A 12,219-nucleotide genomic window follows, 5' to 3' on the forward strand; every position below is an offset into this window, starting at 1 on the left:
CGATTACTGATAAAGGGCTGAAATAGTGTGAGTAGGAAAAAAAAGAGGCAGATGTGTAATCAAACTAACAAGACTCAGCAGCAGATCGACTGGTATGGTTGAAGGAGAGGTATGATCAAGAATGACTCTGAGTTTGCAAAAGGGAAGAATGATGGCCCTCTCAACAGAAATAAGTTTGGAGAAAGAGTAGGCTTGGAGAGAAGATAATAAGTTGTTCTATTTTGGACATGTGAATGCCAATGAGACTTTCAGGTAGAGATGTCATCTACAAAGGGGTGACAACTGAACCCCTGGAAGCTAAAATCCCAAAGAAAAAGAGTATAGAGAGAGTCAAAGGGGTGCCAAGGCTATGTTTTCAACCATACCCACAGTTAAGAAACAGGAGAGAAGAGCATCATAGGCTTTTGTATTCCTCCTTGTTACCTGTCCTTTTCCCCCTTTTTAGTGTGAATAAACATATACACACACTTAAATTTGAACTGTAATTTTTCGGACACTCCGACTGTGTGTGTTGTGTGTTTCTCTGCTAGACATAGACCTTCCCATCCCCTCTCACCAATAATAACCAAGTTCTGAATATACTGACCCTCCTGGAATACGTCTCTGAAGATCTGGAGTGCTACCATCACCTCTGTTACATCCTTGCAGTCCATGCTCTTCAGGAACAATTTGGCCATCTCGTGGTGGTATAACCGTGCTAGCAGAGGAAGAGAATTCAAGGGAGTGGAAGAGGACAAATGGAGGTTCTAGAATGGGAAGGAACCCACAAGAAACATAGTCCAGCCCCCTCATTTCATAAATGGAAAAACTGAGGCCCAGAGAAATAAGGTGATTTGTTCAAAGTCACATAGAAAAATTTTTTTTTAAAAAGCAAGCTGGGATTTGAACCCAAGTTTTCTTATTTTAATTCTCAACCCCTTTTATAATACCATGCTGCCTCTGATTATTTACCAAGGGCTAGAAAAGTTTGCCAACAGGGTGAAATCATTAGCAGGGGCTTAAAACCCATCCCTTACCCCCATTTTCTTCCCAATCACCATTGCCTAATTAGGACAGTCTTTATTTTTATCATTACTAAAATTATATCTCAGTCTCTCTGGGCTTAGGTCACCTCTGGAAGAAGATTATAGGGACCAGAGACATACTAGTGAAAGGAAACAGAGATAAAGGTAGGGATATTTCTAGATACTTTGAATTCATACTACACATATCTTTGAGCCTCAGATTTGGACAAGCTATTCATTAGGACAGAAATACTGTACCCTATCCCCACTTTCCACACAAGATGATGGCTGGTTATGGGGCAAATCTAATGCACCTTCACTTGGCAGCATCCTGGCTAGGCAGAAATGAAAGTGCTTATTCATGGCCCACATAACCCCCTCCCTCCTCACAGATTAGCTCAGGTCAAGCGACCCTGTATTCTTACTCATAATATGGAAGGACTTCAAGGCCATATTGTGGTTCCGAAGTGAAAATGAATCTGTATTCATTTTCCTATAAGTCACCTGTAAGAAGAGAAACTGTTTGGACAGAGAAACCAGAACCCACAGAAACCCCTTGTCATGATAAGCAACCCACTATCACAGAGAGAGCATTGAAGTTGGAGTCAGAGATTTGGGTTATACCCCTGTCTCTGCTTCACATGAAACTTGGGCAAATCTCTTCACTTTTCTTGGCCTGATTTTCCTCATCTACAAAATGGGATAAAACCACCTTAGAGGATTTTTGCAAGAAGCTATTATTCTTAGCATTGAGGGTAGAACTAAAGCAAAGAACAGAGGAAACAAGAGACAGTCATAGGGAAAAACAGGGAAAACAGAAAACTGCATCCCAGAAGACCCCCCCAGATTTCTAGTGCCAAACATATGAGACCAGTAATGTCTTCACCTTGAAGGAATTGTTCCCTAGCACCTAGCACCATAGCTTAAGCACCAAGTGCTTAGTTGAGTTCACTGAATTGAATGAATTGAATTATGGGGAAAATGTAATCATTTCCCTCCTCACCACATTATAAGTAAAATATTCCCTTCCCCCACCCCCAGGAAAACTGGATATTATTCTGTGTAAAGACATGGACTTTCTGCACTTTTTTTAAGTACAGAAAGTTTCCAACACTTTTTTCTAGTGTTGGAAAAAGCAACAATGGCCTTCTTTCCACCACTGAAAATTTTCCTAGTCTGGTTTCATGGGAAGGATTCCAGTCTGTCTCCAAAGGGCCAATATGCCTGCCTAGTCAGGTAGGCCTAAAGACCAAAAAAGAGTGGCAAATGACACAAAGGCCTGGTATAGGCTGGGTTTCTTAGAGAGGTCACTATCTCCATGGAGGGATCATAGAGACAGAGCTCACCTGTGAAGACAACAGCACCATCAGGTCATCCAGCTTCGATGCCAGATTCACACCCCCAGACCTGCTGGCAGCCACAGCTTCCAGGAGCTGGGAAAGACACTATATGGAAAGGTAGGGTCAGAACTCTGAATCTGTGGCCAGTTACTCCCCCCTCTGACTTCTTTTACCACTTTGTCCCTAAATAATCTACTTGTCATGTGCTATCTATTATGATTATATTGCAGAGAGGTAGACTGATTTTTGCTGGAAAGATTGCATCAGTTATGGATTTTGGAACATTCCCAAAATGGAATGAGCTGGCATAGGAGGTCAAGCAGTTTCCCCCTCATGGGAGGTATTCAAGCAAAGACTGGATGACCACTTGCTGAGAAATACTTGTTCCAAGATGGGTGGGACTAAGTGATGTTTCAAGTCTCAAGTACTGTTGTGTCCCCTTACTAGATTATAAGCTCCATGGCAGCATGAAAAAGTCTTAAGAAAAACTTTTTAGTTCCTCAGGTATCTAGTGTAGTGACCCACACATTGCAGGCGCTCAATAAATGGTTTTCTAATCGAGAGGAATGGAGTTGAGAAATCCCTGCTACCTCCCATCTTTTCTCTAAGTATTGCCATACTCCAGATCCTAGGCAGGTAACATGCAATGTCTAAAAGGAAGACGCCAGTTCCTTTCAGCTCCTCCCAAAAGCTCTTCCAATCTGAACCTACTCAGATTACCACGAATCTTCCAGTTAACCTACTGTGAGTGCCTAAAAGGGGGAAAACATCTTGGGGGCCATTCCAAATCATGAAAACAGTGAGTTCTGACTTCAGACAGGCAGTTATAAACAAACTCTTACCCACAGCTGGGTTTCCCCACAGGAACTAATCCTGCTCTCTTTCTTTCCAGTGATGAGAGCTCATACTTACACATCACCTGAGCATCTGCAAAGTATTTTACTAAACCTTCTGAAGGTGGCGGAACAAGCATTCTTGTCTCCCCTTTACAGAGGAGAAAAATGAGACCCAGAGAGGGGAAGTGATTTGCCTGAGTCACACAGCTACACAAACAGAGCTGAATGTCACCGCCTTTCTGGGGTTCTTTACCCTACATCGACACCAAGCTATAATCAAAGCCAAATTCTCAAAGCCCCTAAATGTTTTGCAAATACCTTCCCCTTCTTGCTCTTCTGTGACCTTGAAAAGAGGCAAATAACCATACATTTACATTGCCAATAGCCCTCTTTCAAAGTATGTTGATACAGGATTTGCTTCTGAATGGCCCTTAATTTTATGTTTATACATATATAGAGACATATATGTATGTGAGTGTATAATATGTACACATACACATACATATACATATGTGATGGGCCCATTTCCAGATAGAACTGGTCATAATAGAAATAGAACAGTAGGTAAGAATATCATGTTTAGGTGGTTAAGGTCATAGGTTCTTTCCTTATATGAAACAACTAGTTCCTCACATCTAGGCTGCAAGCTGCCCCTCAATAACCACCTCCCAAAAACGTGTCCCCCTTAGACACAAGGTATTCCTCAAGGGGAATTTGGGTAAAGGGCACAGCTACCCAGAAAACACCTCAAAGGACATCTGTCAGTGGTGCCATCTTCACCAAAAAAAAAAGAACAGTACATAGTATGGAGGGAGGGCAAAAGAACACTGGACTGGAAATCAGAAGACCTCAAAGAATTCACTGTTTCATGGTGAAGGCACTCTACCTCAGTTGTTATTGTTCAGTCCATCTGACTCCATGATCCCCATCTGGGATTTTCTTGACAAAGATACTGGAGTGGTTTGCCATTTCCTTCTCCAGCTCGTTTTATAAATGAGGAAACTGAAGCAATCAGGGTGAAGTGACTTGTTCAGCATCACACAGCTAGTAAGTGTCTGAGGTCAGATTTGTACTCGGGAAGAAAAGTCTCCCTAATTACAGGTCCGGCATTCTATTGACTGTACCACCTATTTAGCTCAATTACTCATTAATAAAAGAGGGATGAAAATCCATCTCTCATCTACCTCATGGGATTGTTGTATATAAACACATCATGTGTGTGAAAGTGATTCCTAGAGAAATATGATTTAATAGTTTAGTTATGTTTTTCTTACATATATTCTTAACTACTCCTCATTTTTTATATACTCAAGTAAGCTATGAAGTCCTCGACAAAGGGATTACAGTTGCAAATTTTCTTTATCTCCCTGTAGTAAAAATTATTCAGTTTACTTTAATTAAATTTAATCCAACAAATAATCATGCTAGAGAACAACTAAGATATATGGTCCCCTATGCCCTCAGAACTCGAAACCTAATGGGTATAAGAAATGGGCAAATTGGGGCAGCTAGGTGGCGCAGTGAATAGACCATTGGCCCTGGAGTCAGGAGGACCCAAGTTGAAATCCAACCTCAGACACTTAACACTAACTGTGTGACCTTGGGCAAGTCACTTAACCTCAATGCCTTCCCACCTTCCCCCCCGCCAAAAAAGGGGGCAAATTCTGCTGGGGGAGAGAAGAGAAGGTACGGTCTCCCTTTTGTTGTGCACCCCTTCTGCCTTCAGTGTCTGCCTCTCTTTCCCCAGGTACTCAGGGTTCCTTCTATTCAACCTCTGCTGCACACACCTGTAGCTATTCACATTCTCAGTGTCTTCATCTGTAAAAATAAAAAATAAAATACTGGACTAGATGACCTCTGAGGTTCCTTCATACTCTAGGTCTATGACATTACAATTCTTCTAGCAGAACTTTCTCTCAGATTCTTCACTTAGAGGTAGGAAAAAATAACTGATAAAGGTATTGTTCCACCCAGTTAAAGTATTATTCCTCCCAAAGGAGACTGTCACTTTATAGGGATCAAAGCCTTAATCTAAAAGGATTTAGCAACAGTGTACACAGAGGGCCTTTCAGAAGGTTATTTCTGTCTCACATAATTGCACCTGTACAACCTGTATCTGATTGCTTGCTGTCTCAGAGAAGGGGGAGAGGAAGAAAGGATGGAATTTGGAAGTGAAAACTTTAAATAAAAATGTTTAAGTATTGGAAAAAAATAAGAAGCGTCATTTCTACTTTTGTAGCATCGTCTCTCCCTTTCTCTGTCCTAACCGTCCATCACCTCTCCTATGGGTATTGTAATAGCCTGCTGGTTGGAATAGAAGTTCTTTGGCTTTTAGAGTCCTTCTCCACTTGGTCTCTTGGTACCTTCCCAGGATTCTCACACCTCACTCCCCTTCACCTTCTCTGACAGCGCTGTTGGCTTCCTTGTGCACACTGCTCCATCGTCTGCCTCTCTTCACTTCTCTCCCTTCTAGGCTTCTCCACCTTCTAGCTTCCCTGGCTTCTGGTGGGACTCAGTTGAAGTCCAGTTTTTTGCAAAAAGCTTCAGCCAGTCCTCTTTAACTTCACTGCCTTCCCTTTGAGACTATCCCCAGTTCATCCTGCACATACCTTTTTGCACATGGTTGTGTGCATGTTGTCTCCCCCATTAGACTATGAACTCATGAGAGCAACAGGGACTGAGTTGGGGGTAGTTTTTGTTTCATTTCATTTTTTTTTCTTTCTCCGTATCTCTGGTCCTTAGTACAACTAGCACAGTGCCTGGTACTTTTATTGTTGTTGTTCAGTCTTTTTTCAGTCGTGTCAAATTCTTCATGACCCCATTTGGGGCTGTCTTGGCAAGGATACTGAAGTGGTTTGCCATGTCCTTCTCCAGCTCATTTGAAAGAGGAGGAAACTAAGGAAAACAGAGTTAAGTGACTTGCCCAAAGTCATACAACTACTAAGTGTCTGAGGCTGCCTTTGAATTCAGGTCTTCCTGAATTCCAGGCCCAACACTCTATCCATTATGCCACCTAGCTGCCCCATGCCTGTCACTTTGTAAGCGCTTAATAAGTTGATTTGATATTACAGCATACAATAGTCATATGGTTTTATTGATCAATCATAATTCAAAAATGGCCCCCAAGCCACATCTCTCTGATTATTGCTTGTCCTAATACAGTGCTTATTCATTCGACAAGTGAACATACTGAAATTCTCTACCATAGTCTGGTTCAGGGATAGGTCTAGGAGAGAACTTAAGAGATCATCCAGTTCATCACCAAAGCAATTAAAGGCATTATCCAACGTCATAAAGGCAGTAAGTTACAGAAGCAGGATCTGAATCCATTGTGATTTCCACAACAGTATACTACTGCTAAGTACCAAAGTAGAGATCATACGTTGGTTTCCTGTAGAAACTTGCTAGGGGCTACCAAAAGGTCTCTAGATTGAGGGCTAAAAAACCCTGTTCTAATGGTGTCATTTTCCAATAATTATAAAATGACTTTTTCTTTTTTTTTCACCTTCTCAATCATTTGAAACTACATTATGTCAGAGATTACTCTACCTACCCATAAGGTTGTCTTAGGTCCAGAGCATTCCTAGACCTTGGACAGAGGACCCTAGGAGTCAGAGAAGGATGTGTGCTTTTAAGAGATACCCATATTCACCTGAATAATGTAGAAGGGCGACACACCTTCTTTGCTCAGGGTCAAAAGACGACGAATTAGCCAACATACTTGACACTTCAGCTTTGGTGGTAAGATGAGAAAGAAAAGGTCTCCCATGATACTCAAGGTTTGTTCAGCCACCTGTCCCCAGGGAAATAATACCAGCATCTTAGCCGAGAGGTTTTAGGAGGGTACGGTGACTCCTCCATAAGTCAAAAAGAATTTGCCCCATAACCTGTGGGTAGATAACCACTTCTAGGGTTTCCCAAGGTTGTTGGCAAGCAAGAGGTAATATTGTATACCTCTAAAATGTACTGTTTCTTTAAGAAATACCATTTTTGGTTGTCACCTGACTGATGACTCCCTGGAATGATATTCAATGACTTTGGCCAACAATGGGGATGAGGTAGGGGGAGGAGGAAGGGAGAGAAGAAGGGCACTTATCCTTTTGGTGCCCTTTGAAAATGAAAAGAAAGGGTTGGGAAGGAACCATTACCATCACCTGGAAACTTAGCTGAGTGTCTTGACAAGGGAAGTTTATTCAGTTAGCCAACAGGAAACTACACCACTCTACACTTGGCATAGACAACTACCCCATAGGTACTGGACGTTGTGCTCCCCAGGTCCCATCCATTATATCAGCCAATTCCTGTCCCTACCTTGCCCTTGGTCTTCAGCGGCCAGCGATTAAAAAGCACTCGGAGCGTCAAGCAGGCCTTAAAGGACAACACCTCCTTTGTGATATCCATGGCCTCTTCACCATCATTGCCCAGAGAAATGTGCTTTAGGGCATTAATGGCCAATCCACTGATCACTGCATGGGAAATTCAGAGCTGGCATTGAACCCACACCAATCCCCTGGCCATCACTGTGCTAGAAGTGAATCATATGTCCTTCATATCCTTCTCCATAGGGTCTCCATAGGGACATTAGTTACGTGCCAATTTCTAGATATACCCCATTATATCTATAAATTGGTTTGACTCCAAGCATCTAGGGTCCTGCCAAGCACTAGGCCTGGCTTCTCATACTGTAAGGGAAGAGAAGCTGCAAGACTGATGCTAACAACTGCCATGTTCTTCTCTCCATCTTCTTCCCTGTCTTGCCTTCTACTCACCCCACTAGCCATCCCTTACTCCAACAAAGGTCCTCACCATTACATAATCCCAGTCTTTCTGCTTCAGTCTGGGCTTTTCTCAGGATGGGTAGGATATAGGTCCATGTAGCACCAAGGTAGGGTACCATACCTAGATACAAGGAGGATGAAAAGGGGTATTTCTATCTCAGGATAAGAAGATGACACCTGATCAATTTACAAGATATGTGACCACAGAAAAATCACTTAGCCTTCCTAGGGCATCTCTATAAAACAAAGGAGTTGGACAAGATTTGAGATCAATTTGAGATCCTGGATCCTGTAATGATCTAGTTTTCCATTCACAGTGGAAAGCCACAGGGACGATTGAGGTTCTAGTTTTCTCATTTCTCACTTGGCTGTACTACTTTGGAACTTTTCAACTTCTTCACCGGCCCCAGGAAGCTTGTTATTATACCCTTATTCTTGGTACTTCACCTCATGTCTACCCTCTACCTCTTTGATTAGAGGGTGGGGGGACCATGTATGAACTCCAAATCTCCATTTGATCTGAGGATCTTCCCCTCCCAGTTTGTTGGATTTTTTGTTTGTTTTTTATTAAAGGGATCATACCTTAACTCACTTCTTAAACAGGCTTACTCACTAAATGGGCATTGCCTCATTCAAATGAGAACTCAAAAAGACCTTAGCTTAAAAAGGCCAGAGTCTTGGGGGCAGCTAGGTGGTACAGTGAATAGAGTAAATAGGCCCTGGAGTCAGGAGGACCTGAGTTCAAATCTAGCCTCAGACACTTAACACAAAAGCTAGCCATGTGACCTTGGGGAAGTCAATTAAGCCCAACTGCCCTCCAAAAATTAAAAAAAAAAAAAGGCCAAAGTCTCCCACTGCATCGTGGGCCATCTCTGATCATCGGCCACTGGTCCCAGATGGCTTTGGAGGAGAAAGTGAGGTTGCACAGCCCTCCCTCACTCAAATATAATTCAACTGAAAGTCATGTCATTATCTCCCTAATGTCATGGTCCTCCTAATGTCAAAGGACAAACCACAACCCCCATGTTTTCATCTTTCTTGTGTGTTTCATCTCCCCCAATTAGATTATAAGATCCTTGAAGGCAGAAGTTGATTTTCTTTCTTGTTTTCTTATCCTTAGCCTTTAGGACACTGCTTGTCAAGTAGTAGGCACTTAATAAATATTGATTGATTAATATTTCTTAGCTCTACCAATAATATGTTGGGCCATATGAAAGCCCTTTCCCTTTGGGCTTGAATTTCCCTCTTTGCAAAATGGGAATAAAAATACCTGTCTTACCCATCTCATTGAGTTGCCAAGAAGGTCACATGAGATGACCACAGTAGTGGTACCCATAAGATAAAGTATTATCATCTCCTGAGATCTGTCCCTTCAGGGCACAAAAGTTGCCATGCTTTTGGGGATCAGCCTCCCTGGGTATCTGAGATTTATATGTGGGTTTGGAGGTGGGAGGAGATTTGTCCTTCAGTCAGTGCTGAAGGCCTACTGCTCCTCTGTCCCTCACTTCCATCCATGGTCCTGGGACTGAGGCTAGACCCCAATCATTCTGTTGGAGCAAGGGACATCTTTCCAGTTTCTGCTACTTTCCCAAACTTGTTTGTTTCAATAAGCAGACCTCCTACCTTCACCAGTTCATGAAACCTTGTAGCACTGGCCTAGTTGCTTAGCCAAGTCAGTCTTAAGCTGTCTTCTTCCTGATTTGGTTAGCCCAGACAGCATGAAGATTCATACACCCTATAAACCAGTGACTGGATTAACCTTCCAGCCCTTCCCCTTACTTCTTTAATGGGGGCAGGAATGGGAATAAAATGTCTTCCTGCTATCCCTAGAATGTCCTATCTGCCATGGACTTGAGGTCTCTTTTTGTTCCCCTTCAGAGGTGCTTCAAACCCAGACTGTCCCAAAGGGCCCCATCCTATCATCATCGGTTAATGCTTTTGAATGGAATCAGATTGAATTGTGAAAAACGTCCCTGCCAGTTAGTAAGATTGATCTGCTCTGCCTTTCTGCCTTCACTCTTTCCTAAGTCCTTCTTATTTTATTGTTGTGGTTGTTGAACATATGATTTTCTGGATATAGGAAACTTCTAAGAATTCAGCTTTTCAAGTGCTCTGAAACTTATAGTGTCTGAGGGATGTCCAGGAGCATTGAAAAATTAAGTAACTTTGTCCAATGTCACAAAGCCAGTGAGTATCAAGGGCAGGACTTGGGCCAAGTGTCCCTGATTCTGAGGCTGGCTCTCTATATGCTACATTGGACTGCCTTTCATTTCCTCCTTCCTTATGCCCTCCATCAAAATTCCCATCTCATACTATCTCATAAAAAGATCACAGGTAGGTCCTTCCTTTCCCTCCTCTGAATCCTCTGGGATGGGGTGGGGGTGCTCCAACCAACCCCCTGCCAATACTTACAACACCCTATCTCCCATGAGTTTGAGTCTTCTCAACCCCCTTCAACTCTCTGCTAGATTTTTGGTGTGCCCTTAGATCAGGATCTCAATTACTCAAGCTCCTCAGGGAATTAGAAAAATTATGAGGTGGATTGAGGGACCCATTCCTCCATCTTCCTTCTGCCCCTAATCCAAATGCTCTTCTCTCTCGTACCCACTCCTACCTTGATAAAGGACGAGTTTCCCCATCGTTCGAAGAAGATTTGGCTGGGGCAGGCTGCATTCCTTCATTCGGTCCCAAAAATTGGTGATGACCACTTTTGGGCTGTGGGCTTCTAAAGCTAGCAGGACAGCAGCAGCACTTTCCTCCTGCTCTTTCTTTATATTCTGGAAAAAGGGACTGATATGTTGGATTTTGGTAACTTGCTCCATATGTCCTCTAAATTACACCACCCTCGCATTGGAAGGTGATGGAATTCCCTGTATGGAGGAAAGAAATAAGTTCTCCAGGGAGAGGGCCGACACACAGCAGGTCTTTACTCAGGTTATTCCCTGGGACAAGCAGGTTGGGTGGACGAGACGGAAGTAAGCAGACGGGAATGCAGATGTGAAGAGGAGTGTACCAAGGAAGTGCGTGGTCAAGCACCTCAAAGACAGGGAGTTAGCTATCCAAGAACAAAAATAAGAAAACAGGAAAGGGGGCCAGCTCCAGACAAATAAGCTTATTAGTAGAAAGATGTTGAGGAGATATTGCAGAGAGAGAACTGGACTAAAGCAGGAAACTTGGACTGGAATCTCAACTCTAAACTATATTAATTTGGGACCACTGGTAAGTAAGTCACTTAACTTCTCTCAGAGTTAATTTCCTTATCTGTAAAACAGGCAAAATAATTACTTTCATTATTCACCTCACAGAATTGTGGAGAGAAGGAATTGTTTACTAAACCTCAAAGCCCTTATTATTGCTAATGTAACTGGGACTTAGGCAAACAGAGAGATTATTTGGGAATAAGTAGACAGCAAGCAGGGAGGCCAGCAAGGAGATATTATAAATTCTCAGGTGGTAGAACCAAAAGGGGCCATTTCATAGATCTACTAGTTTAAGCACTATGGTAGGGATGGGACAACCCTAGTGGCATCTTGAGAGCAGCATCATTGGGGTGGTTGTCCTAGGATATCCCAGGTCTAACTTGGAGGACACATATCAGGGCAGCTTTCTCCTGACCCAGTCAGCACTCAAAACAAGATGTCCTTATATCTGTGTTGCATTTTAAATCATCTCCTAAATAGAAAATAAGAATCTGAGGGACAATTTTTCATTTTTGTCTTTGCCCCTCATGCTTAGCACAGTGGTTTGTATATAATAGGTGTTAAACATATGTTGACTGAATTGAATTGATGCCAGAACTTCATTCTGACTCACCAGATGCCCCACCCTCCCCCCCTCTCTCCCACACCCTCCGCCAATACTCCCTTCTGCTAAGCATTTACATCCACCCAGGTCACAAATCTTGGTACCAGCCCAAGGAGCAAGAATAGGAAGAGATACCTCTGGCCAAGTATGTAAAGTCTTTAGTATCCTCTATCCCTGACTAACACAGTCCCTACCAAGAATGACTCCCTTGGAATCTGCCAGGATCTTTTGTTCTTCTGATTTCTCTCATCCCCTAAGTGCCAGAGGTCTCACCACATTTAATAAGTAGTTGATGATGATTTCAATTATATTCTGGCTCATGGAAACATTTATTCTCTTGCTGCTTAAGATCTTCCTTTCCAGTAAGTTGAGGAGATGAGAGGTATTCTACAGAAAAACAGAAGCAAAGAGTGTGTGTGTGTGTGTGTGTGTGTGTGTGTGTGTGTGTGTGTGTGTG

General features: G+C 42.7%; 1 protein-coding gene across 1 annotated transcript in view; it reads right to left on the bottom strand.

Moving 5' to 3' along the window:
• Positions 1–12,219, bottom strand: part of LOC138165827 (maestro heat-like repeat-containing protein family member 1) — a 79,910-nt gene that overhangs the window by 67,245 nt on the left and 446 nt on the right. The window contains exons 2-9 of the mRNA XM_069094175.1: positions 12,036–12,149; positions 10,573–10,735; positions 7,987–8,079; positions 7,492–7,646; positions 6,833–6,973; positions 2,351–2,449; positions 1,430–1,508; positions 587–697 (exon numbers count right to left, since the gene is read on the bottom strand). Of these exons, the coding sequence (XP_068950276.1) occupies positions 587–697; positions 1,430–1,508; positions 2,351–2,449; positions 6,833–6,973; positions 7,492–7,646; positions 7,987–8,079; positions 10,573–10,735; positions 12,036–12,149 (955 nt within the window). The remainder of the gene's footprint in view (positions 1–586; positions 698–1,429; positions 1,509–2,350; positions 2,450–6,832; positions 6,974–7,491; positions 7,647–7,986; positions 8,080–10,572; positions 10,736–12,035; positions 12,150–12,219) is intronic.

This window comes from Petaurus breviceps, unplaced genomic scaffold (genome assembly GCF_028583685.1).
Source record: "Petaurus breviceps papuanus isolate PSGF00001 unplaced genomic scaffold, PetGlider_PUasm1.0 216, whole genome shotgun sequence".
NCBI classification, from domain to species: Eukaryota; Metazoa; Chordata; class Mammalia; order Diprotodontia; family Petauridae; genus Petaurus; species Petaurus breviceps.